This window comes from Coffea arabica, chromosome 3e (assembly GCF_036785885.1).
Source record: "Coffea arabica cultivar ET-39 chromosome 3e, Coffea Arabica ET-39 HiFi, whole genome shotgun sequence".
Classification (NCBI taxonomy): domain Eukaryota; kingdom Viridiplantae; phylum Streptophyta; class Magnoliopsida; order Gentianales; family Rubiaceae; genus Coffea; species Coffea arabica.
The window spans coordinates 38,329,150-38,355,282 of NC_092315.1; the positions used below are offsets into that span (position 1 = coordinate 38,329,150).

General features: G+C 33.2%; 2 protein-coding genes, 1 non-coding gene and 1 pseudogene across 3 annotated transcripts; 2 read left to right on the forward strand and 2 right to left on the reverse strand.

The window, feature by feature from the left end:
* Window positions 1-616: 616 nt before the first annotated feature.
* Window positions 617-3,962, reverse strand: LOC113737601 (uncharacterized). The gene is given in 14 exon segments (XM_072083863.1): window positions 617-750; window positions 753-762; window positions 874-1,018; window positions 1,123-1,213; window positions 1,312-1,408; window positions 1,480-1,548; window positions 1,655-1,744; window positions 1,846-1,962; window positions 2,082-2,193; window positions 2,287-2,400; window positions 2,557-2,631; window positions 2,768-2,850; window positions 3,674-3,811; window positions 3,891-3,962. Coding segments are annotated over 14 exon segments (1,347 nt in total).
* Window positions 3,963-9,333: 5,371 nt separating this feature from the next.
* On the forward strand, window positions 9,334-9,452 carry LOC113738314 (U5 spliceosomal RNA). The gene has a single exon (XR_003460100.1). It is a non-coding gene; the product is annotated as a U5 spliceosomal RNA (small nuclear RNA).
* A 6,343-nt stretch (window positions 9,453-15,795) lies between these two features.
* LOC113737192 (methylthioribose kinase-like) lies at window positions 15,796-17,097 on the reverse strand (annotated as a pseudogene).
* Window positions 17,098-19,868: 2,771 nt separating this feature from the next.
* On the forward strand, window positions 19,869-22,954 carry LOC113736798 (cytochrome P450 704C1). The gene is made up of 6 exons (XM_027263956.2): window positions 19,869-20,317; window positions 20,907-21,122; window positions 21,249-21,539; window positions 21,615-21,935; window positions 22,039-22,242; window positions 22,462-22,954. The coding sequence occupies exons 1-6, from the start codon at window positions 20,012-20,014 to the stop codon at window positions 22,657-22,659; spliced, it is 1,536 nt and encodes a 511-aa protein (XP_027119757.1). The 5' UTR covers window positions 19,869-20,011; the 3' UTR covers window positions 22,660-22,954.
* Window positions 22,955-26,133: the final 3,179 nt, after the last annotated feature.

Sequence of the window (26,133 nt, forward strand, 5' to 3'; positions counted from 1 at the left end):
TAGATTTTGCAGTTTGCTTTTCTCTCCTCTTGTTTTATCTTGGAAGTAAATTGTCACTACGCAGAAGTTAACTATTGAATATAATGGAGACAATTAAAACCTTAAGAACAATGTTTTCATGCGTTAAGAGTTCATCATTTTTCTCCTACTCGCTTGTGTTACATTCATCAACCTTATTTATAAGCTACTGCTTTCTATTTCAATTCCCATGGAATTTTTCCTCACACGATGTTGACATGCTATTTAGTTTGCCATCAAATTTCTCACCATTTTTAGTGGAGCTATGAGTTTGATTTGCAAGAGAAAAGAAAAACCTCAGAGCTTGAAAACATTTCAAACAGCTTACCAATAAGGTCTTCCCATATAATTTGGTTGAGCAGTGAGTGCCACAAGATCAATATCAAGTAATCATTTACCAAACCGAGACTCTATTTCCTTGCAATGCTAATATGATTATGTCAGAATTTAATTGGATAAAATAATCAAACAGTAGATTTACATGTTCAATTACCAGACCATATACAAAATAGATGAATGTCAGGCGGGTAATTCATCATATACAGCTGATTAATGCTATAATTTCTAAATGTACCATTTAAAAAATTTTGATCCTCAATCATAGCTTCTAGTAAATGCACAATTTGTGCAAGACACTAGCAACCATAGCCCAAAAGACAATTTCAGCGAGAATCACATACAAAAGAGTTCCTACTCTTTCCAATTTCCATACGTCAATGAAGACACGTTTAGAATCCAGTTCACCTGCAAATTTCAGTATTTTCATCAAATTAGAATCCATTATACAACGACATCTTTCCAGGTTATATTATTTCTCAGTACTGATTCGAAGAAAATGATGTAAGTGGTACTCACTAGGTTGTTTTTAGGATCTTCGTAATAGCATCCATTTATGAAGGCTGCAAAGATACCTCGTGCTACCATCACAAACACCAGCATTGCATTCATTCCTATCCTCTCAAGGAACAAGAATGGCTTCCTCACTCCCCAAACATCAATCTGTTAATTCAGCCAAAGGAAAAAATCAGACATTTTCATTGGGCTCCTCTAGTTTGTTTTTATTCGAAAAATATACTCAAAATGGGAAAATCAAATTGCTTTATCAGTATGTACAAGCCACTGAACACAATTCCAGCTTCACCTGCTGTCATACACATGTAACTGAAGCTGTATAACTGCTTATTCATAGGAATAGCTGCAAATAGAATTGAAATAGGAGATGTTAGTATTTTTTGTTAGAGTCATTTGCTCAATGAAGAGTCTTGTTAAGGTAGACTCATGATGCTTAATTACCATCTGTGAAATGAAGAAGAATGGCTAGGATGATTAAACCAAGTCCCCTTGATACCCAATGCTTGAGCCTGTCAGCATGATCTTGCATTAGAATGTGCTGAATCTTTTAGTCCTTTCTCATCACCATCTAACTAACTTAAGCTAAAGAGGTGAGAAAATGATCATAACCTTAAAATGAATCAAGATGTGCCCATAATGTATGCCAATTGTGCCCGAGAGAATAGCTGAAATTGAACTAAAAGAAAACCACCAATGTAGAAGCCATTAATCTCATCAAAATTGTCTTATTGAAAGAAGTAGTACTAGTTTAATGTCTCGGGAGTAAATCTATCCTGTCAAAGCTTAACAAGCCTTCAGGTTCAAATGGACCAAGGCACCAAGTTGGCGAGTCTTCACGGAGAGAACCATAATTAGGGGAACTATATGTGCAAGCCTACATTTTGGTTTGAAAAAGAGATTGATTGCTAACTAATAATAACTCGAGAACTTCATGATGAACAAGAACCAATAATGTTAGATATCCAAATTATGTACCCTTAAACGTTTCCAAATGGGTTCTGAATAAAAATGATTGATACCCCAAACTTGTGTATCCAAATATCCAACTGCGTTCAATGCTTGTCCAAAATGTCCTCTCATCCCATATTTTACCTTTGAAATTAAGTAAATCAGCTAGTAATACTATGACATTTCACCTAATTGATAGGTCAAATAACTTGTGCTATTAGTACTAAAATTTTCTTGGAAAGTTGGTTTACTCCAATTCATACAGTGTATCTTTCAGCAGCACCTTGCGAATTAAGCGCGACAAAGCTCCAGTCGGGGAAATAAAGAGTGAATACAATGATCATGTATATCAAGAATGAAACAAATCCTCCAAGCCTGAAAAATTAAGATGAGTAGTTGTAATTAACATTCTTGACTCAATTGAAAAGAGCTGATGAAACTAGCCAAGTAGAAGATTGTTCAACTCACCATTGCCATTTGTATGCCACGAATATAATGAAAAAATCAGGGCTAACTGTAGTTGGCCTTACCTTGGTGGTGAAGGTCTCGATTAGAGCAACCACTAAGTACACTAAGGCTATTCTCTGTTTACATATGTACATAAGATTTGGGGATATCTTAGATATGTCTACTGACAAAGTTCAAATCAATCATGCGTAGTCTACTAATGATCTAATCAATATTTTGTAAAAAAAAAAAAAAAGAAAGAAAAAAGGAAAAATGGATATTAGAATTAACTGCAAGATGCAACACCATCGAATAGACTTTATATCAACCCCATAAGTCAGTTTATCAGGTCCATGAGAGTGTCTTTTTGTAGTTTAAACGTATTAGTTTTTCTGGAGTTGTAGACTGTTGTATTATTAGTCTGAGTTAACATTAAAAGCCCCAAATCCCTTCTCTTTTAGGCTGACTCATCAATCGTTATAATGCAAGAGTTTGGAGTATACCTTGAAGCAGAAGTCTCCATAGGAAAAGCTTTGGTGTCCTCAAGATTATCTTTCTAATTGCAGCATTGACCTCTGGAACCCTCTACAATGTTAAGATTTAGGTGTATATAACAATATCATTCCTGTATATATCTGAATTCTACCCATTGCAGTAAATGTTCATATCTTTTTGCATATTGTAAGGTGTGCAGTTTCTTGGCAAAGGAAGTTTTGGTTTAGTAGTTAAAGTTAAATCCATCTAGAATCAAAGGTTTGGGTACAAATCTCTCTTCGTCCTCCCCCTTCCCTCCCTGGTTTATTAAGAAACAATAAGTTGCATAGTTTCTTTTTTTCGCCCTTTCCATTTGTATCTTTTTTTTTTTTTTTGAGTAGGGCTCAAGTGGTGAACTTTTTATTTGGGTCTCAATAGCCTGAGATGTCTGAAAGTCACTTGAGTTTGCATTTCAAGTTTGATGAAATTTGGGCCTAAGTATTACTCTATGCTCTGTCAATTAGCACCAAAAAAGAAATCACTATTCACTTTCCCTAATGGAATCCTCATTTCATCTAATAACTAATTTTTGAGTGGCTTTGATTTATCTCAAGATATAGCTCAACTGGTAAGGAAATTAGCTAAGAGTACTATCTTATGCCATTATTTATTATCAATTTGCTTCAATAAGAAAATGTAGGATAGTGAACACAGCCTTAACATAGTTTAATTAAGAGAATGAAAAGATAAACCCAATAAAGGAAACTGGCTTTTTATTTGTAATTTTTTTATGACATCATAAATACACACTTGTCAATCATTTTTTTATCATTTTAATAATTATTTTATCTCATAGACATCATATTAATTATAGTATTATTGCAGAAATTTTTTTTAATAATCTTCTATCCAAGCACACGAATTATATAAGTACCTTGAGGGCAAGGGCGATCGCAACTCCAACAATGAAGAGAAAAAAAGGAAGTACAAAATCGGCTAATGTGCATCCATCCCAGGGAGAATGATCAATGCGTGGATATACTCCTCCAACATTATCCACTAAAATCATCACCTGCACTCCATGCAGTACATACATCAATTTACAAGTAATACTCCTATTCAGTATCAATTTAAACAAGAAAAATACTTACCACAATAGTGAGGCCTCTGAAGGCATCCAAGGATGCAACCCTCTTGCTTTTTGGCTTAGCTATCACAGCCATTCGCTCATGAGTTTCCTCCTACACCTTCTTCTCCATCGACTGATCCTTTATCATGCTCTTCTGGTCCGTCTCACCAGCATCTGCATCTTTGTAAGCATGAAAGCTTTTAGTCATGTCTTCTTCCTTAGCAACTTGTAGTTGTTTAATGTCACCATACCCTTCTTCTAACTTCTTGGGATCGTCCATTAGATAGCTAGCTGCAAGTAGTGGCTCTCTATCTCTTTTTTCTTTCTGAAGTTCTTTTACTTGACAGGATTTATAGATACTACCACTTTAATGCTCAGAAGAAGGGAATAGGACAAGCTTGAAATATCAAATTATCAATGCATGGCCGCCCTATTCAAATCAGCTGGGTTTTGACTTGGCTTAGTACAATACAGGAGTTTCGCACGGAGCGTACAATTGGAACATCCCTGGATTAGGACATATATATAAAACTGGCGCATGTTGGAATCCTTAATAAGTCAGTTACTAAATTACGTAATTTGACTCAATTAGTAAAAACATATCACCTCCTCATAAAAGGACGTACTTTGCTGCGCTGTGTTGATCGGTGATTTGTAAGAATCTCTATAAGATACCTATGAATCCAGGGCATATCCTAATCCATAGTGGTGATTGGAACTGAACTCATCCTAAACTTTTATTTACCAAATAAAAAAAAATCCTGCATAGCTTGTCTTTTTCTGATTGTTACTTAGTGATTGAAACGCCACGCCGGGAAAATTCATTCTTTGACAATAACTTACGACAAAGATAAATTGAGAAGAGATTGACAGAAGACAATGAATATGGGAAAATGATAGTGGAGGATAATAGCTCCAAATGATGGAAAATTTTGAAGAGCAATTAGAGGCAAAATAGGACGAAATTGAGGATACGAAGTGAAATCTAGTGTGTGCTAAGTCGACCATCCATTATGGCAAGTTGTTTATAAAGAATAACTAAATACCGGCCAAAAAGTAAAATTTGGGGATAGTTCGTTCAATTTATAGGACATTATATTACATGCTAGCTAGAAATAGATGATCAATAAAAAATGGTGAAGTTTAGTGTCTAGATTTACTCTTGAATTCTAGTCAAATTCTCCTGAAAATTCGATTTGAGAGCTTAAAATGTTGAGCAAAAATTTAACTTTGAAGAATAAATGAATAACTTTTCATCCAACTTGATTTCACTCGTACGACTGAGTAATATAATTTTTATTGTTGTGAATTGGTTCAATTATAGATGCTCTTCTATTAATGATCATTTGCACTTTGGATCCTCTAATTATAGATACAATTTTACTGTAGTCTTTGAACTTCAATTTAAACACTTCACTTCTTAAAGTATGAAGCCTATCTCATTTTACTCTTTAAATTTTGAGCAGCACTTGACTACTATTTCAATTCTTTCAATATGAATGCCAGAAGCATTATTCAACAATCACAAATGATGACTGGCAATAGAATACGTATTTTTTTGTAGACTTAAGATTCAGGGAGAATGGAAATAAATAGAGTAAGTGCGGAAAAGAACTCGGTCTAGTAGCTAAGATTGAAATTTTATGATTTATAGGTGATGGATTTCAATTTTCCTTTCTCATTCTCCCTTCCCGCTTTTTATATCTCACATCTCCCTTTTTAGAAAAAAATTTGGGAAAAAAAAATTAGTGAATGGAAAAACTCTTTGAAGAAAATTCCACCTTTAACTTGACAAAGAAAATGGTGAAGAAGCTGAGTATTGTCTTTACTACAAGAATGAACTAAAAGAAGTATGATACTGACCATGATTTACCAGAATCAACCATTAACAGTTGTAAGTTATTTCTACCTCTCTCTTTCTTCTAGTTCTTGTTTAATGTTTTTGTTGTTGTAGTCCACCAAGTGCCTTTGATTGCTTTCTTCTTTTCCTCTCTCGTCTATTCTTCAAGATTTCCTCTCTCCGATCCCCTACTTTTCACTCTAGGCACTTTGTCTTCTTTTTTTTCCCATTTTAATTCCCAGACTAAATTTTTCTATTTTACTGTTAATACTTTTGGCCCAAGTGGTTTCTAGCAATACACAAGAAAATTTCTTCATGATTGTCATTGTTCCACATCAGTCCTGATCAGTTGTAGAACCAAGATCTTTGTTTAGAGATGCAATAAATTTAGATTAAACTCAAAACACGAACTAGTTTGGGGGTTTTTGGCACAAGTGTTTACTATAATTAGTTTAACATATATGAACTAGTTTGTTCAATATTCCAAAAATAAAATCAAAAGATTAACTATAGCTTCTCATTTAGTATGTACAATAGTTTCTAGGTCGTCTAATGGTATTAAATTGTAAAGTTGTTAATATTATGCACAAAACTATAAGGTATATTCTAATGTATAATAGGCATATAACGTGTACATATATAGTCAAGCTTAGATTTATAAGTCGAGCTTAGATTTATGTAAATAGGATTTATTAGAAAGAAATAAAAATAGCATAATGTTTTATTTTGAGCTTCAATTGGGAAATGGTGAGGACAACTGTAAAAAATTTGAACATATTCCAAGGCAATTATGGGATTAGTTAGAATATTTTGAAAATTTGAGGGGGAAGACGCAAAAGTGGGGCAACAGTAAAAACACTAAATTTTTTATAGGTTATTCTATAGCTTTTTAAAAAATTGAAGGGATAAAATTGAAATGAATGTAGTTGGTCGCGATATAATGATTGCAGTTGTAGTAAGACACGTATTTTGTACATGTAGTGCTCTAAATATCGTGAAAATTCATATGAAAATATGGAGAACCATGCAAAAAAAATCAGAATGGAAAATTAGAATAACACCATTACTTTGTACCAACCTGAGTTAAACTATTCCACATCAATGCACTGCAAACTAGATCATAGTTGCATAAAATACACTTTTAAGGGTGTGTTTGATAAAAGTGCAATCTAAATTCTGAAATATGAAATTTAAATTTATTAAATTATTGAATTGTTAAGTACTAAATTTGATATATTTGAATTTATATCACATTAAGTGATAAGTGAGCAGTTTATCACTTAATTTTGGGAGCAAGTTTTGCTTAGAAAATTCAGTGCCATTTAATTAATTTAGATGCCCAATTTTTTATTATCAAATGCGTCTAACTATGTTAAGATCTAAATCTATTAAGTTTAAATACTGCATGGAATTATCAAACGGGCCTAAGTCTAAGAATTAGTTGCTAAAAAAATCCAATTACATATTAGACTAGTGAGTTGATAGAAATAGAAGTAGCTTCACTATTTCATTATTGATTTCCTGAGAAAAATGTTACAGTTAATGTTAAGACATTTTAAACAAGTAATATAATATTTGGATTAAAAATATAAATTGAAATTCTAAATATAAAACCTTTTTTAAGTGCCATTATACTAATTATTTCCAACTTATTAAATTGATAAGCATCAACAAAATTTAAATGGTTGTTGAAATAGTTATTGTAGGTACCATAATCATCTAGCTCTCGAACTCGTGCACTAGAATTACTACTAGACATTTAACCTTAAAAAAAGCAGCTACTAAATAAAATCTCTTTGCATAAATGGCAAAAGTTGTATGAAAGCTATGGCAAAAAGATTATGATTTCTAACTAAGACCAAATGGATTTTCTGTATTTCTGTGTGTGATAAATTCCCTGAGGCGTGGGGTATAAGTCCTATAAGAATTACATATTGATGGTTAAAAATTAAATAATATCTTAGAATGCAACATAAATTTTGTACATTTAGAGAGAATTTGAAATTTTTTATGGGTTAAAGTTAAAAGATATCTAACATTATTATAAAATAGATAAAAATGTATTAAGCAAATAATCTGATTTAGTCAAATAAAATTAATAAAACAAAACTCAGTAAGTACAAGAGTGAACTGGCGCTGTCACCGCCTCATCCCTCATCTTCTTTGTCTTCTGAAATAACTGTTGGGCGTCGCAATTGAAGCTTTGGCAGCTGAAGTAATTTTTGTGTTCTCAATCAAAGGCCACTCTATTATTGAACCATGAAACAAATGTCTCCTTGTGTTTCTTGAGGAAATCCCACATTTAAATTGAGATGCCTTCTTATGGTTTGGTTTGGTTTGCAGGACCTTTATTTTGACCATCAAATCTTTGTGAAAATAAATGCTTGGCTATTTGAAGATAGTTTTGGAGGATTTTTTTTTCAATTTTTTTTTTTTGGATTTCACAAATAAGAGTGAACCCTTGTACATATTTTTAATTGCGAAGAGGCTTCGAGCTGGCTCTATTTGCTTCATTGCAAAACCTTGCCAAAGAATACAAGAGCTTCAATACGTTCAAATTTGAATGTTGCTACAGTTTTGGCTAATATTTGCATTTACAGAAAGAGAAAGGTAGCAATTACAAAACCAGGAAACTGACCAGAATTGATGTAAAAAAACTGGAAATTCATGTTACTCCCAGCAAGCAATTCCTAATTGTCTATGAGAAAATGAAAGATCCAGTATGTTAGGAGTAATGCAGGTTCATGTGTACTTGCTGCCTTTAAAACAAAAGGCAGTTCTGCTCTAGCATCAAGAATAGTAAAATTTAGAAGTTTTCCTTGAATTTATTGTCTATCGTGCATTCTGGAATTAGCCAAGAAATCATGATGAAAAAAACCGATTACACAATTGAACTGGCCCTCAATTAAATTTTTGAATTTGTCTTCTTGACTCTATTGAGCAATCATGACAATTTAGAACGATTTTCTAGTACATTTCAACTGCACTTCATCTTAGACCTCCAAAATAAAGAAAAACTGCACCAAGTTAGTAAAGAAATCTCTGAGCAGAGTTATACACAGAATTACATTTGCAATGCACAGTAGAAAATGGAGCAAAAGGCACCTTAATTATCTAAGGGATTGATTCTCAGTCTTGACCACAAAATCTCCTCTAGGGCATATAATTTACTGTGAATTGAACGGATCCGGGTCTCACAAGTTTCATTTTATTCCATTTCAGGATATATGATCATTTTAAAAAGTTTTTTAATATCCTACTTATAACTCATTTACACCTTATTTCAACTCATTTACATTTAGGGACAAACTTATTTGAAACGAAACTTGTGAGGTGCTATTCACGAATTGAACTACTTACAGATCCCAATCCAAGCCTCACTCTCTAGATATCAAAAAAACCTAAATTCGTAAGACTAGGATGGAGCATATATAATTAAAGTTCTAGAAGGCTAAGAAACCCTGATGAAAATGCCATGTAACATAGCTAATTTTCATTTCCTTCGTTTTAGTTGGATGGGATAGAGTAGAATAGATGAGTCAAGTCCCACATCGGCTAGCTCAACTGTCATGGCCCCGAAGAAATGCTTTATAAGGGCCCCCACGACGCCTTGCAAAAGCCACGCAGCTACGCAGTGGGCACAGAGCGAACTATTCTTTCGCCTTTTACTAAAGAATACCGTGTGCTCGCTGCAAAAAGTAGCATACGCCAATTTTTGGAGAGGTCCAACCTGTTTGGTTGGGCTTCTACATGTCTTAGTCAAATCTTTGTTATTTTTTTGGCTAAAGAAACTAAATGAATTTCATATTTGGGGGCTTCTGAGCCCACTTGCAATATGTACGTGTAAAAGAATAACAGTTTTTTTTTTAACTTTTAGAAATAAATACAAACAAATAAATTTAGTAATTTGTTGACACAGATTTTGTTCTATAATATTCTCCAATATAAATCTGCTGACACGATTTTTATTCTACGATACCCTCAACATAAACTTTCATGCATCTAGACCTGCTAAGGAAAATAAAAATTTAGCCAATCTAGGATCTCAAATGGAAAATTAAAAATCTATAAATCTAGGATCTTGAATTAGTTAAGTGCAAGGCAAGTGAACCGCTAAAAATGAATATTTTGATACATCATCTTCAAGATTTTGTTCTTTCAGTAATTGGAACTCTCACTTTCACAAAATAAAATCAATATAAGACTTTTAATGAGAAATTAGAAAATACTAATGGATATGAGGAACAAAATTAGACACAATCCTAAAGATAATGAACCAAAACCATTATTTCTAATGGTGCACATGCCGATGTTGCATACGTGACTAATTCGTTAAAATTTTTTATTTTCCATTAGAGGTCCTAAATTGGCCTTCTTTTGTAAAAACAAGGGATTAAAATGGTCATTATGATAGATAAGGGCCTAATTTGACCAAAACTCAAAAGATGAAGGACCAAAATGGCCATTTTCCCTTTTTTCAACCCTAAACATTTTAGTTAATCTTTTTTTTTTATCAATGCTTTTCCAGAAATAGTTTTATTCAATATAAAGATCAATTTTGAATTTTTTTGCATCTTCTTTTGGCATAGACTTTTCATCATTGGGAATACAACAACAAACAAAATATATATTATGCACTGTTTAGATGGTTGTTTTTTGGAGTTTTTTTTATGGAAATTACTATAGCAAATAATCTGTCTCATGTGACATGACAAAGTTGATTGAAAAACATGTTTAATATTTTTTTCACAACATGTTTGTAAAAACTAGTATAAAACTCGTTAGTTACTCAACGTTTTGTTGCCTGAATTTATGTAGTAGACGGTTGCCCCAATTGGTTGGTTTCCTTCTCAGCAAACCACCTCTTTTTCTTCTCTCTTTTTTTTCCTTTGTTTTTTTTTTTTTTTTGGTTCGGAAGGAAAACCACTAATCCCTTCGCCAACATTCCGCTGCCAAACATGTTATCTGTATGAAATACTTTACATTCTTTAGCGCAAAAGTAAAATCTTTTCATCAGCTTTATATTGCTCTTAGAGGACCATAAATCGGCAACGGTTACTTGTATTTTTTTTTGGACATGATAGATCTACACTTATTCTATATTAGGGGAAGGAGGATTTGAAAAGACCCAAGGAAAATTCGAAAGGGATTGAACTACCACTAGCTCAGACGGGCGACACTTCTAGAAAAGTCTGAATTTTTAGAATATAAGCAAGGAGATTTGATTTCTTAACCTACATTTAAGTACAGATTTAAAACTCTTTTGTCGACCAACTATTTTAGAAGTAGTTGGTTGGTTACTTGTATTTGCGGTACCAAACTTTTCCCATCCTGTATTCATTTATATCAGTTTATAAATACAGATTTTATTAGTGAAATCATTCTTTTTATCCAAAGGTTATTTTTTGGAGCATTTTTATCAAAAGGTAAGTAATTCAAAATTAGAAGTGGCAAAATGGATTCATATCCACCAATCCATCCATATAAACCAACCTTAAATGGATTTGGATGATCCATATAAATTTAATGGTTTTAAATGGATAACCATTTAAATCCAATTATGTTGGTGGATTTAAATGGATTATCCATCTTATCCATATAGGGCTGTCAACGGGCCGGGTCCGGGCCGGAATTCATTATTCCGGACCCGGACCCGAATTACTATGCCAGATCCGGATCCGACCCGTTTACCCGACGGGTCTTTTATTCTATGTTCCGGATCCGGATCCGGGTCTACCCGAACAAATTTACCAAAATTTATAATTTCTAATAAAAATGAGAAAAAAATATATTTGTAAACTAATTTCTAACTAATGCAAAGAAAAAATCAAATAAGAAAAGAAATCAAATTAACTTTATTAAAATACATCACCCTAATCAAATTATATTGATAAATATATATATTTTAAATTATTAATTCATTTATATCCGGATCCGGGTCTAATACGGGTCGGAATACTATATTCCGTATCCGACCCGTTTTTTTGTTTGGCAAAACGGATCCGGATCCGGATCCGGGAAACGGAATTAAATCCCTACCCATACCCGCAATAATTTCACGGATCCGGGTCTAGACCCGACCAGTTGACAGGCCTATATCCATATACATCCATTTAACTTAAAAAATAGAAAACACATTTATAAAAATATGAGATAAAATCTTGTGAGACCATCTATTCTTTTCTTCATAACTTCCTCATATGCCAAATTAATTTTGTGGGGACCACCTATTCTTTCCTTCATAACCTCCTCACATGCCAAGTTGCCAATAACATTAATTGCATTTTATTTGCTTCTAGTTCCTAGATTTCTTCCATCCTTTTCAAAATTATATTTTAGTCTCTACTCTTGTTTTTTTTTTAATTAAACCCTCATGTAGTAATGATTGCAAACATTTATATTCTTAAGTAAAGAAAAAGCGAGAATGCATCATGCAGTGTCAAAATAATTTTTATTTTTTTTAATTCTTTTATTTATAAAAAAAAATTTCTAACGAGTGTTCCCGCAACATTGGTTAAGATATGTAAATGACACCCTTTTTTTTTCCAAATCCTCATACTTGCAATCCCTCTCCCCTTATCACCTAACCCAACTATCCAAAAAAAAAAGACACCTAATTTATTAAGTAATATAAGGTAGCTTGTATATCAATGGTATAATAAGGAGTTTCATACATCTTTAGGTACTACGTGCACATATGATGAAAATATTTTGCTTGTCAAATAACATAAAAAGATTTCTTATTAGAACTCCACTTTTATTCAAGACATCACTCTTGAACAGGAGTGCAAAATATTGGAAACGTAAACTTCTTTTCACTGTAAAGCCGTATTCAATTCATTCAAAAGTTATAAAAATGTAGCCAAGTTCTTAATTGTTCATTACTTTACAAAATGATACTTAAAGTAATGACGAAAGGTTAAATTGACCACAGCAATTAAATTTTCTTGGAACTAAACTAATTTTATGAAGAACTGAAATAGAGTAGTGGTACAAGCATTTGTTATTACCAAAAGGTTTTAGGTGATTTAAAGATAGAACTTTGGGGATCTGTATTTTTTGGAAAAAAAACATTTGGATCTTAAATTTAGGATTTGGGAGAGTAAATGGATAAATGGATGGATCATGGTTTACACTATCCATTTAAATGACATCCATTTAGATCCATTTATTAAATGGTTTTAATTGGATTGGATCAATTTGATCCACTATCCATTTAACTAAAACCATTTATCAACCATATATCCATTTTGCCACTTCTATTCAAAATATACAAATTCATCTTTGGAATTTTTTATCAGAATCTTTAGGGCACTGTAATATGGTAACTAAATGGAGTTGTCAAACCGGTAGATACCTAGTGTAATTTTAAGGAGGCACAAAGCTCAAAAAAAAAAAAGAAGAATACTGGACAAGGCAACAATCTTTGGGCTAAATTACTTTAAACTTCCAGGAGTACGGGACAATTCATAATGTGTAAGTAGGGATGGTAATGAGAGGATATTTTCTTCCCTCACTTTGAGTTTAATGCAGTGGTAGAGGATACCCTCGTCCCATTTCCCCGCCACACACCCTGGCCAATGATTTAATATTATCCATATAAAATATAGAATATATATATATATGTGATATGAAATGATTAATTTGATATTATCTTGTGATAAAATAATTTAATCTTTCTTGTTAATTTGTTGTACTTGAATGATAATGTTGTTATGGTAGTTTATTCTTTTCTCCTTTTTTTTGTGTAAGGCATTTGTTTATATATACAAGAAATAATGGATTTAGATTTTAGGTAAAAAAATGTAAAGAAACAAATTTACAAGATCAAAATAAATTTTAAACTTTGTTTCGCGTTGAATTTTTTGGCTAAAATTTCAAAACAATAATTCCTAAATTCATTATTAGTGCTGTGAGTGTGTGTGTGTGTATATATATATATATATATATATATATCAAAGTCAAATAAAAAGTGAGGCACAACAGGACACCCCGAGGTGACGAGGCAGGGTGAAAGCGGGGAAAGTTGTTGGAAGACGGGGTGGGCTCCCTTCCCCAATCCCTCGTTGCCATCCCTTTGCATAAGCATTTGATTAATGATGCGTAAGCAATTATTTGATAACAAATGATAAAAAAAAAAAAAAAGGACGAGAGGGATGGGTTCTAGAATCATCAGTTCTGATTTAAAAACTAATGATTTCGATTTTACTAAAAAGGTAAAACCTAAACTGATCCTTACAGCGGTGGTTACAATTATAGTTCTTGAACCTCTGGTTTTGGTCCGGATTTAGTTCTAATTTTATATCGGTTACGATTTTGATTTTTTCTGATTAGATTCCAGTTATTTTAGTTATGCTTAAACACTTGTTAAATTAATTCTAAAAAAATATGAGAATGAATATAAAAAAATTATTATATTATCATGTACAAGGAAAAAAAAATGATACAAATTTTATGAAAAAATATTTCATTATTAATTAAATTAGATTGGTCTTAAATTTAGATTAGTTATGAGATATAGACTTACTAATAGAATGGAATAATGGGTTGTTAGATGAGGTTTGGACCTATGGGTATTAGAAACTGACTATTGATATTAAACTCTATAATGTCTAAATAGGTTTAGGTAGTGAATGTTTTTCTGAACAGTTTGAATAGATCTTAAACCATCGGTTTTGGTTTTGGTTCAAAATTTTAGCGAACATGAACCTTTGCTCACAGTTATGATTCAGATTCCGATTTCCAGAATCCGATTCCAGTTTCGATTCAAAAAACCTCTGGATTGGTTCCAGTTCAAACCTGAAATGTTACCATCCCTAGATCCCGGGTTCGCGACCAACATCTTACACTAAAAAAATTTGATAACAAAAAAAAATACTGTTTTATAGTTTTTCCATGGATGATTTTGAAATTGATATAACTGTTTCCGTGGCGTACTATAGAGAGAGATGTTGTAAATTCAGTCCATGGGATTCAATAATCATAACCTAAAAAGCTACTTCTCGACTTTTGTGTCAAAACAAAATGGAAACAAAATCTTGGATGCTCTGTGGGACATAGACTATTGTAAATTTATCATTTTGCTTCTTTGATTTTATTTCCTTTATATACTTCTTATTTTCAAAGTTTTGGAATGAGAGCTTGTGTGTATATGAGATGATTTTTTTTGAGCAAGATTTTTTTTTGAGCTATCGGAGGGGATGTTTTTCTAACATAAGCCTTGAAATTATTCACTTTGTTTTTATTCATTTTTTCAATGTGTCATGCGTACTTTCAACTTTCCAAGTTCAAAGTTTTCACAAATTGTACAGGTAAGTTGTACACCTAAAATTTAATACTAAGTAGCAATATTAAAAAAAGAAAAAGATCTTGCTTTCCTAAACTATTAGTAGGCCTATAACCCATCTAATATGCCAACTCCCATATAAGGCCATCTTTTCTCTTTTTTTCCTTATTTCTAATATTTGAAAAAAATAACAAAAATTCACTTTTAAAACAATTATTTGTGTTTTTTTTTTTATTTTTATAAAGTTAAAAGTAGGCGCAATAATTAGAAGTGGGCTAGTTGGTTTCTATCAGGAATGACAGGAAAATGGGATTAAACTTTAAAGAAAGCTATAATTTTACTTTTTTCTAATAATGAAGAAAACAAACAAAATAATCACTTTCAAAAATTCACTTTAAAAACAATTATTAGTATTTACCTTTTTTATTTTTATAAAGTTAAAAATAGGTGCAATATTATTACTTGGTTTCCATAAAAAATGAGGGGAGGTGGGGATTAAACTTTAAAGAATTGGTCAAATTGAAGCAGCAATGACAAAGAGAATTCCTGAAGTTTTAGGCTTAGTTTGGGAGTAGATGAAGGAAGAGAAGAGAAGAGAAAAGATAACTTAGAAAAGAAAGGAAAAGAAGAGAAAAGATGCATATTTCGTTTGGGAGTTCAATGAAAGAAAAGAAAAGAAACATCTTTCCCTTATTTGAGAGTTGGAAAGATATGGAAAGAAAGGATTTTATGAGAGTGCAACTTTACATATTTGCCCTTTCAATTTTTATTTTTTTTAAATTTTTTTTTGGGACACAAAACTTAAGAAATCTCTTATTACCCTTGAATACATTCTGCTTGTCCTTTGGAGTTATTACTGTATATCACAATTTAACTCAATTATCCTTGCAATATTTAAAATCATAAATTTGAGGAGTTTCTCATGATTTAGACTGCTGAACGGCGGACACAACTTCACCAATGCTCTTGAAGCTTCGTCTTTCTTTCAGAAGCAAATTTGCAAAGGTGAGAGCTTGCCGTTCATAATTCGCACGTTTCTCTGGCTCAGCTATTGATTCGAAGTCTTCAACATGAGCCACCCCAACAATTCTCCTTGTCATTTTTTCAGCACCAAATCCAAGACTGTCATGGAACAGATCTTCCATATATTTCTGTTTTGCCAACAGATGAATTTCTGCATTATTAAAAATTTCAGGCAGATATGCCTCACCAGGGCCATCCTTGTGTTCATCCCAGAAAGCAGTAAACTTTTTATAAAAAAGATTCCACGTCTCTTCTATAGTTTTCAATATCCACAGCTTATATTCCTTTCTGTCATTTCCCTCATTTGCATGTTCATCTTGTGCAAAATAAGCCAGGATTAAGTTTCCAATAAGAGCTCCAACATCAAATCCCATCGGCGCGCAGAAAGAAAATTCTGGATCTATAACTTGAGTAGAATTGCTAGTAACCATGATAGACCTGTATGAAGGTCACCATGGATGAGAGCTTGGGTTCTCTCACAAAATTTGGACTTCAACTCTGCAACTTCAAGCTTCAATATATTATCTTGCCGAACTGCCTCTGCGTCACTATCAAGATAAGGAGAACTCAATAAAATGGAATGCAACCAAGTGAACTCAAAATATACATAAACCAGGATTATATGGAATGCAACTTGGTTTCCTGTAGCATTCAGATTTCCGAATCCACATGAGCATTTACTCTTGATACAAAAGAAATTCTATCAACTTCTAAGCAAAAATATGGATCCAATGATCTACATAATTTCAAAACATGAAATGTCCAGTGGGTAATTGGAATCATCTTCAATTTCCAAAACTAGCTTGTATCTTCAAAAGTATTTTGAACATGATAACATGCTCATATAAGGTAACCAGTTAAAGTATTTTCAAAAGTATTTTCTTCCCTGCATATAAAACTGAAGGAGAACAAAATCGAGCCTTAAAACATTCATCAAGCAATTTTGCTGGAACGTCCGGCAGTTGTAAGGTAACCAGTTCCATTTAGAAGAGAAAAATTCCACTTTAAATCCATTCCAATAGTTGTTGAAGCAATTTTACTAGACAAATTATTTGTAAGGTAGAGAACTAAAAGGCGCATGTTAGCCAGAGCAAATGGTTGATGCTTTGGAACTAGCAAAGTTTCCTCAAATTAACAAACATTAGACAAGCATAAAGAATTAGTCCAGAAGAATTAACAAACATTACACAAAAGTTTACATGGCCACACTTTGACAAATATTGACATGCAGCCAAACACTCCGTGTTCATCATTTTACAATTTGAAGCTTACACAGGCAAATAAACAAACAGAATGTATGCATTTAAATTTCAAATTCATGTATCACCACTGAAACTTACATTTACCATAACCATGCAAGATATAATCACAAATCAATAATATAAAAATCAAGATTTCCCACAGACAAGAATTTTATGAAAGAAAATGAACAAAAAAATTTAGAATATAAACAATAACAATCTACACAAAAAAAAATCCTTTTTTCATAATTCTCTAAAGAAGATTGAGCAAAGAAAGAAAGAAAGAAGAGATTGAGTTGAAGAAATACCTTTTGTATTGAATTGTGGGTGTTGAACGGAAGAAAGCCAAGTGAATCTAGTTGCAAGTATTGAAAGTAAAGCGCTGAGAAAGCCTTGCACGGTGGTTTTACAAATGAATTTTAGGATATAAAGGGAATAATAAATTTTTGTCTCAGCTTTTAAAGGACAAAATTGTCATATTAGAAATGTCTTTTGGCAGCCCAAGTTGTTTCCGTCCTTTTCTTCCCACTTTTGGGCGGAAAAATTTTCACCGGCTGGAGGGACTCCTATCCGTTCTTTTCTTTTCTCTTCTGTCCATGTTAGAACTCCCAAATGAATGAAACGGTACGGGTTTCTCTCAGAATCCTTTCTTTTCTGTCCTTTTCTCTCCATCCAAATGAAGCCTTAGTGCAGAGCATGTTGAGAGCTTATGCCTTGTTTGTATTGCCATTTTTCATCTAAAATTTTTTGCACCATTCCTGAGCTCATTTTTCAATTATTTTTCACTCACGTATATTAAATCGTTACAATCTACGAAAACTCTAAAAAATAACAATCCAAATAGGTTTAGCTTGTCTCAGTGGTCTTCTTCTGTTTGCTAGAGACTTTGGCATCACTCATTTCCATTTGGAAAGAGATGCTTTAAATATCGTGCAGAAGATAAACAGTGCAGATCATGACCTGTTCTTGATCGGTGACATTATCCATTGCATCAGGTCAATGCTAGCAGAATTTGGCTTTGTTAATATGAAAAGATCAAACAATATACCTGCACATTTGTTGTCTAAAATGTCGTCGTCTCTTGAGGGAAGTAAAGTTTGTTTGGTAAACTTCCCCAAGGATGTTATCAATGCCGCTATTGCCGATCCAAGTTGAATGAAAAGCACGGCTTTTTTTTTTTTTAAAAAAAAAAGAAAGCTATACTCGCAGGCCATTCCTTCTTTGGCAAATGATAGGCCACTGGACAAACCTGCTTCTATATTTTAGGGCTTTTTATCTTTGTTTTTTTCCTTGTCGTATCTTTCTTCCTTTCTTGCTGGCAGGTGGCTTTTATCTCTCCTTTGCTACGTCACGTAAGCGGATAGCCGCTGTTGCGGGTCCTCTGAAACGGCATAATAAATGATGTGGTTGATCACACTTTGCCCGTCCTCCTTAAGGTTGGGAATATTCACACTTTATCCCCTCTGACTTTGGAAATATTCACTTCACCACCTCCAAGTTAATGAGGTTGATTTTTTGTTTAACCTCTCGTCATTTCCTTCTCCTCACAATTGTGACTATAAAATTCAAACCCTGAATCTAATAATAAAGAAGACTCTAAACATGCTTTCCTAATTACTGGACCGATTTTAGTAGTTGACTCTATCACTTCATTTGAATATTTCTCTTTCGGAATTATACATAGCCTCTCATAACTCAATGAATAAGTCTATGATCGTTACATTAATACCTTTCTAGTTTCTATATGGTATTTATTCATTAGAAGGCGCAATAAAAACCAAAAAAGCGAAGCCAAAATTTTTTTTATACTTTAACTTCAATAAATAAACCCAAATTCTAAACTTTTGAATCTAACGTCAACAAATGGATCACAACAATTAGCTTAATGCTTGACAAGGTTACTTCAATGCTGTTAAATTGCCTAATTCGTCCTCTTCATCAATTGATTGAATTGTTTCATTAAGCGAAAATTCAGTGAATTTGAGGGAATTTCACAAATTTTTCTAGTCTCTCAAAAGGATTCAAGGCTCTTTCAGAATTTTTTTTTTCCCCTACTTATTATTGGCTGTCTTTTTTTTCACTTCGTAATAACTTTTTTTGTTCTTTTTCTCAAGTTATACGTGCAGTATGCTTAACTTTCCTCCAACACATGCGTCAACAAACCATGGCTATTTAAGTCTTTTCAACACATTTTTTTGACGGTTTTAACCTTTTCAATATTTGACTACTCAAGAGGGGAGTAAAGTGAATATTTCTAAAGTTGGGGGCAATAAAGTGTGACTGGGTAATACTACTTTCTGGAGGCACAGTATGATTAACCCCAAAAAAATATAACATCAAATCAAATTTTAAAATCCCATGATAGACCTGACGTTCACGTTGTTGACTTTTTCTTTTCTTTTCTTTTTTTGATAAAAACGTTGGCGTTTTCAAGAAATAGAAATTCCCTATATCTACAGTTTCTTACTTCTTAATGCTTCCAAGTTAAGTTCTAATGTGAACTCATTTATTTTGACTGGAACCTACGATTAAAAAGCATCAATTGGCAGCATTAAAAAAAGGGGAAATGATCTGACAATATGAAGTTCCCGAAAATCTTGTCGTCTCCTGAAGTGGCTACCATCCTTATCTGACTAATTCTTTAGCTTTTGCAAGTAGATAATACAAAAGATATTTATACTCTCAAATGTCAAATCTTGCTTAGCATTTGATCAAGTTAACAGATAAGATACTTTTCTGTAACATCTGCAAAAATGGCTTCAATCGAAGTTCTGTTTAATCCGATATGGATCATTACAGCAGCTTTAGCTGTGGCTCTGACGGCATGTGTATTGAAGAGTATGAGAAGAGGATCAAGGGAGAAGAAAAAATACACTCCTGTTGGGGGCACCGTCTTCCACATGTTGCTCAACTTCGACAGGCTGCATCATTATCTGACTGATTTGGCTAGAAAGTACAGGACTTTCAGGATGCTCAACTTTTCCAGGTGCGAGGTGTACACTTCAGACCCTGCAAATGTTGAGTACATTCTCAAAACCAACTTTGCAAATTATGGCAGGGTGAGTACATGCTAAAACAACCATGAATTTCAAGTTTCAGGAGGCAAAAATGATGTTAGGAATTTTGTGTTCTGTATCATAAACTGTTTTGGGAAGGTTATTGAAGATAGAAGTTAAAAAGCTTAATTAGCCTAATGGTATGGCTAATACATTTTCCCTGAACAGCATAAATTGTACCTGTTAAAGAACTATAGTGGAATATCTTTTTGGAATTTGTCTAGGTCTCTGTTCTTGCAGATTGTTTCAGCACAATAGAAACAAGATTTTCAGGATTGACATCACAGAGAAGCATTAAGATGTCAGAATCTACATTGGCATCCAGGAATGCCGTATATTCTTTGAATTTGATTAACAAATTAAGTTTAGGAAGTCTAGACAGTTTCTTGGATGCCAACACATTGAAAGAAAGAAACCTTTGTGGATTGCAGTATGATATTTACAATTGGATGTATGTAGCAGTAAACATTGTGATACAAATACTAATGCAAAGAAAAAGGGGAAAAAGTGGTGAAACAGAATTCAGCATGTAGAGGACAGTCTACTGACAAATCTTTCCAATTGTAAGTATCTTATACAAGATTTTGTGTAGGGACCATACCACCACAGCGTTTTGGAGGACCTTCTTGGCGATGGGATTTTCACGGTAGATGGAGAAAAGTGGCGAAATCAGAGGAAGACGTCTAGTTACGAATTCTCTACCAAAATCTTGAGGGACTTCAGCAGTGGAGTCTTCAGAACTAATGCATCAAAACTTGCTAGGCTAGTATCAGAAGCAGTGGCATCAAATCAGACAATGGATGTCCAAGTAGGAATCTTCTTGCTTTTCCATAATAGAAATAACAGAAAGATCCTTCCAGTTACAAGGATGGAAAACTTTGTTACATGAACTCCTTTCAATAGACAATAGACTGATCTTTTATCTCATCGGCAGGATTTGTTTATGAAATCAGCCCTGGACTCAGTTTTTAAGGTTGTACTTGGAGTGGAACTCGACAGCATGTGCGGAACAAATGAAGAAGGCACACGATTTTCTCGTTGTTTTGATGAAGCAAGTGCAATCACCCTGTATCGCTATGTTGATTTACCCTGGAAATTGAAAAGATTTCTGAACCTTGGATCAGAAGCAAAATTGAGGAACAATGTCAAAGTTATTGATGAATATGTCTATAAAATCATCAGAAGCAAGACAGAACAACTGCACAAGTCGCGGGATGATTGGCTAGTGAGTTAAACCACACTTCTTCTTGACCTTAAATTAAGCATATTGAATATGTAACTATAAAATGCATTATGACAGATGAAGAAAGAAGACATTCTGTCAAGGTTTCTGGAAAATAATGAAACGGATCCGAAGTATCTAAAAGATATCATTCTTAGCTTCATAATTGCTGGGAAGGACACAACAGCTAGTACTCTTTCCTGGTTCTTTTACATGATGTGCAAGCACCCTCACATGCAAGAGAGAATTGCAGATGAGGTGGTAAAAGCAACAAATGTGAAGGGCAATCCTTTGACGGATGAATTAGCGAACAACATCACTGAAGAAGCACTTGACAAAATGCAGTATCTTCATGCAGCCTTGACCGAAACACTCAGACTGTATCCTGCTGTTCCTCTGGTGATGTAACCGATAATATGTTATTAGCTGGTATATCGTGCAGATTATTATGGGACTATCAAAGATCAGCTAAATGGTATAGTGGTATCTTTCTCTACTGCAGGATGGGAAGTTTTGCTTTTCTGATGATACATTCCCAGATGGACTCAGTATCAGGAAAGGGGACACCATCTCGTACCAGCCTTGGGCTATGGGCAGGATGAAATTCATATGGGGTGAAGATGCAGAAGATTTCCGCCCAGAGAGATGGCTCAATGAAAATGGTGTTTTTCAACAAGAAAGTCCTTTTAAGTTCCCTGCTTTCCAGGTAAAAATTTAAATTCTGTGTTTAACACAAATGTTCATAGACCTATAATAAAAGGCTCTTTTAATTTTTACATTCTTGCTACCATAATCTAAACAATGCATTTCCTTTTCTTCATTCCTTTTCTTGCACAAATAGCGGTTATTACTCCTCATATTTAGATCAAATTTCTCATCAATTTGCTAAAAGACACTTTAAAAACCCGAGCTGGTGTAAATGCAGGCAGGACCGAGGATCTGTCTTGGAAAGGAGTTTGCTTACAGGCAGATGAAAATCTTTTCAGCTGTATTGTTGGGCAGTTTCACATTCAAATTGAGTGACAAACAGAAAGTGGTCAAGTATAAGACAATGCTAACTTTGCATGTGGATGGAGGCCTCCATGTTCAAGCTTCCCCTAGATGGCGTGACATAAATCCTTAAGGTGCTCAGCCACCTTATCATTGTACACTTTGTTCTATCCTATAAACCTAGAAATCTATACTGGAACTCTTTTTTTAGTTTGAGAGGCGACTCCAAACCTTACAAGCGGAATAGGGAAAGGGTAGGGATTAAGAGTCAGAACTTGGAACCTCACGATCACCTGACTAATATCTCTACTTTATACAAAGTAGCGCTCTCCTTGTTAACTATTAAGGCACGTGTACAAATAATGTATCATCCTCGAACAATTATACTTCTCTATACTGTTTTAGCACATGAAAAGCAAAACAGTAAATCGTGGCATCATTAGCTAAATACAATACTTCCATGGCTTTAACATTCAAAATGTTCTAAATGTGTTGTATTAAGCATAAATAATGTGGTGGACTCGAAGAGGACATTGAAGTTTGGTTGCTTGCAGTTTAACAGAGAAAAGTTAAAATCTTGCGAAATAGATTAATTTCTTCATTAACATGTCTTCCTAAAAGAACTGAAAAAAGCTAGCGGATATACTCAATCATCTGCTTCTTAATCTAGGGAGTGGGTACACTATATCTTACTATAGAAAAACCACAGGTTCCAGCTTTTATATGAAGTGGAAAAACGAAAGTTCTTCTTGAATTTCGAGGTTAGAATCTTTCAAGGATCACATTACTTTATTTCTTGCTAAAGATGACACTGCTGACGGAATAGGAGATGGATTAATATAGAGAAAAACATGGTAGGAACGGATAAACATAAGAAAAGAGAAGAGGTTAATGTGTCAGCATCAGATTTTCGTGTTGGCAGAGACGATTTATCAATTGTTCGATTAGTGTAATAAAATAATTAGTCATTACTCTTAAATTTATTAAAGTTAGTGTCGTGTCTACGTAACTAAGTCTAAGTCTTTAGAAATATCCGTATCCTAATTTTGGATTTATACAAATTCGATACCTAAATATGCACCCGTGTCCGATGTCCGAACTCGAGTCCACGTAACATAGGCAGAGATATCTCAAGTAGAATGATTCCTAAACGACAAGGACGAGCTCCAGGCTTTCCTGAAAATATTTCGCCAACGGGTGCGCAGGCACCCGTTTAAATCGATGGTGATTTATCGAGTTCCTTTTGATCTGTTTAACTCCCCCTCCCTCTAATATAGAATAGAAGAAGTTACAACATATAATTTATCGTGCTGACAAAAAAAAAAAAAAAAAAAAAGAGAGAGAGAAGGACGAGCTCCAGTCTAGAATTGAACAAAGTTTAATTCATGGAATTGCAAAGGCTGTTTTCATCAACTAGGACAGAAACACAATATTAGTATAATGGGAGCGTGATGTTACCTTCCTAGTGCTGTCTGTGGACTTTAGATGCTCTTTATAAACAGAAACGATTGGATTCTAAATTTTTTAAACCCCAGTTAAACTCTCAAGTCATTTGCAGTGTTTTATGGGTTCAATTCAATTTCTAAAAATGTTTTGTCAACTTTTCTGGTATACTTCTTTAAAGGCTTAAATTCATATGTGTTGCACCTTGTAATTAGAGCTTTAGAGGTTAGTAGTGAATAAACTCTATGATTAACAGTCAAATGTATTTAGCTAGCGGCAAGACAATCATGCCCTCATTGAAAAGTTTGTCACATAATTGCTCTTTTTGTTTCTTTCCTTTTTTGCTTTATTATGTGTGAATTTGTCTTTTCTCATCTTCCATTCCCATTCGAATATAAAAATTTTAAAGGACTTCTTTTCATGCTTAAGTCTATGTTGGTTGTTTTCTTTTTAACTTACGGAAATTACAGGATAGATTTAGTAAGAACAATAGTTTCATAAGACAATATTTAATTTGTAATAAAAAGTTGAGTGTCACATTGAATTACTACAGCACTTACTTTGCCTGAACTTTGCATTGTTGCAAATACATTAACCAACCAAAGGATATCATGGTTATTTTGGGGTGTTTTTAGAAAAAAAAAAATAACGGAGTACTTTTATCAATTGACATAGTTGTGAGATCAAAAGAAAAAAGCAATTTCAAAACATGTTTCAAAATTTTCAAAAGCATTTTCTTCAGAGAATTAATTTCTTTTAGGCCCCATTTGGGATTACGGTGCTTTTAGTAAAAAAGCACTTTTGAGTGTTAAAAGTATTTTTGAGATGTTTGGTGAGCACCATTCTATAAAATTAGAAGTAAAATTTTTGGTGTTAAAAGTACTTTTAGCAAAATCTCCAATTCGATGCTTTTAGAATAGCTTTTGTATTTTAAAAAAATAAAATATTAAATTTAATCATTTTATCCTATATTACGAACTAAATAAAGAGATAAATACATTTAAAAAAATTTTAAATTATACATTACCCAATGTAATAAGTACTTATTGAACTATGTATCCAAACAATATACTTAAAAGTATTTAAACACTGGATAAGTGCTTTTTATTAAAAACCCTATTGATGAAGTATTTTTCAATAAGTTATCGCATCTCCAAATGGCCCTAAATATGAAACACAATAGTTACTCAGCACATTGTTGTCAAATTTATTTAGTAGGTGGCTGCCCAAATTGGTTTCCCTCTTGGCAAACCACCCTCTTCTACTTTGTAATTTTTTTTTTTTTTTTTTTTAAGGAAACCACCCTAACTCATCTTTTCACTGACAATTGGCTGCCAAACCTTTCATTTACGCTAAATAATTTTCATTCTTTATAGACAAAAAAAAAAGTTAATTTTTTTAATTTATATTGCTTTTAGTGGACTATGCATTCGCAACAGTCAGTTGTATTTACATTACCAAACTTTTCCTTTCTCAGATTCGTATGTTTGAGTTTAAATAAAGATTTATTAGTGAAATCGTTATTTAAAAAATTCAAAACTCAAAATATGACACTTTATGTTTGGAAATTTTCCGGTTTTGGAATCTTTGGAATATTGTAATACGGCAATGGCATAAAGAGCCAGGCACTTGAAGCTAAATGGAATTGTCAAAATCATGAAAAAAGCATATAAAAATCTGGGTGATGGATACCTTTATGTCATGCCAAGGATACACAAAACTAAGATAAACCAAAATACCCCACAAGGGAACAGTTTTTGAGCTAAATTGCTTTGACTATTGGTTGTAAAGGACGATTTATGATGCCTAAGCAATTCTCTCTTTAGCCAACAAATGATAACAAAAAAAAAATACTAATTTTTAATAGTTGGGTTAACTATATTTAACTCCTTGAAGGTTTGGCCGTATTGCATGTCATACCCTGTGGTTTGACCATATAACAAATCCCCTACAATGATCTCCATTAACTCTGACAGACGGAACTGGTGAAAAGTTCGAACTTGGCACATTAGAGAATGATCTAATAGTGAATAATTTAATAATTCTAACGTCCTTAACATTCAATGGCAAATTGATAAATGTTTCAGTATTCAAGGTGCATAATTGTAAACCACTAGAGTGGATTCAATAGTTAGAAGAGGGCTCTTAGAGTCTTCCTCGTTAT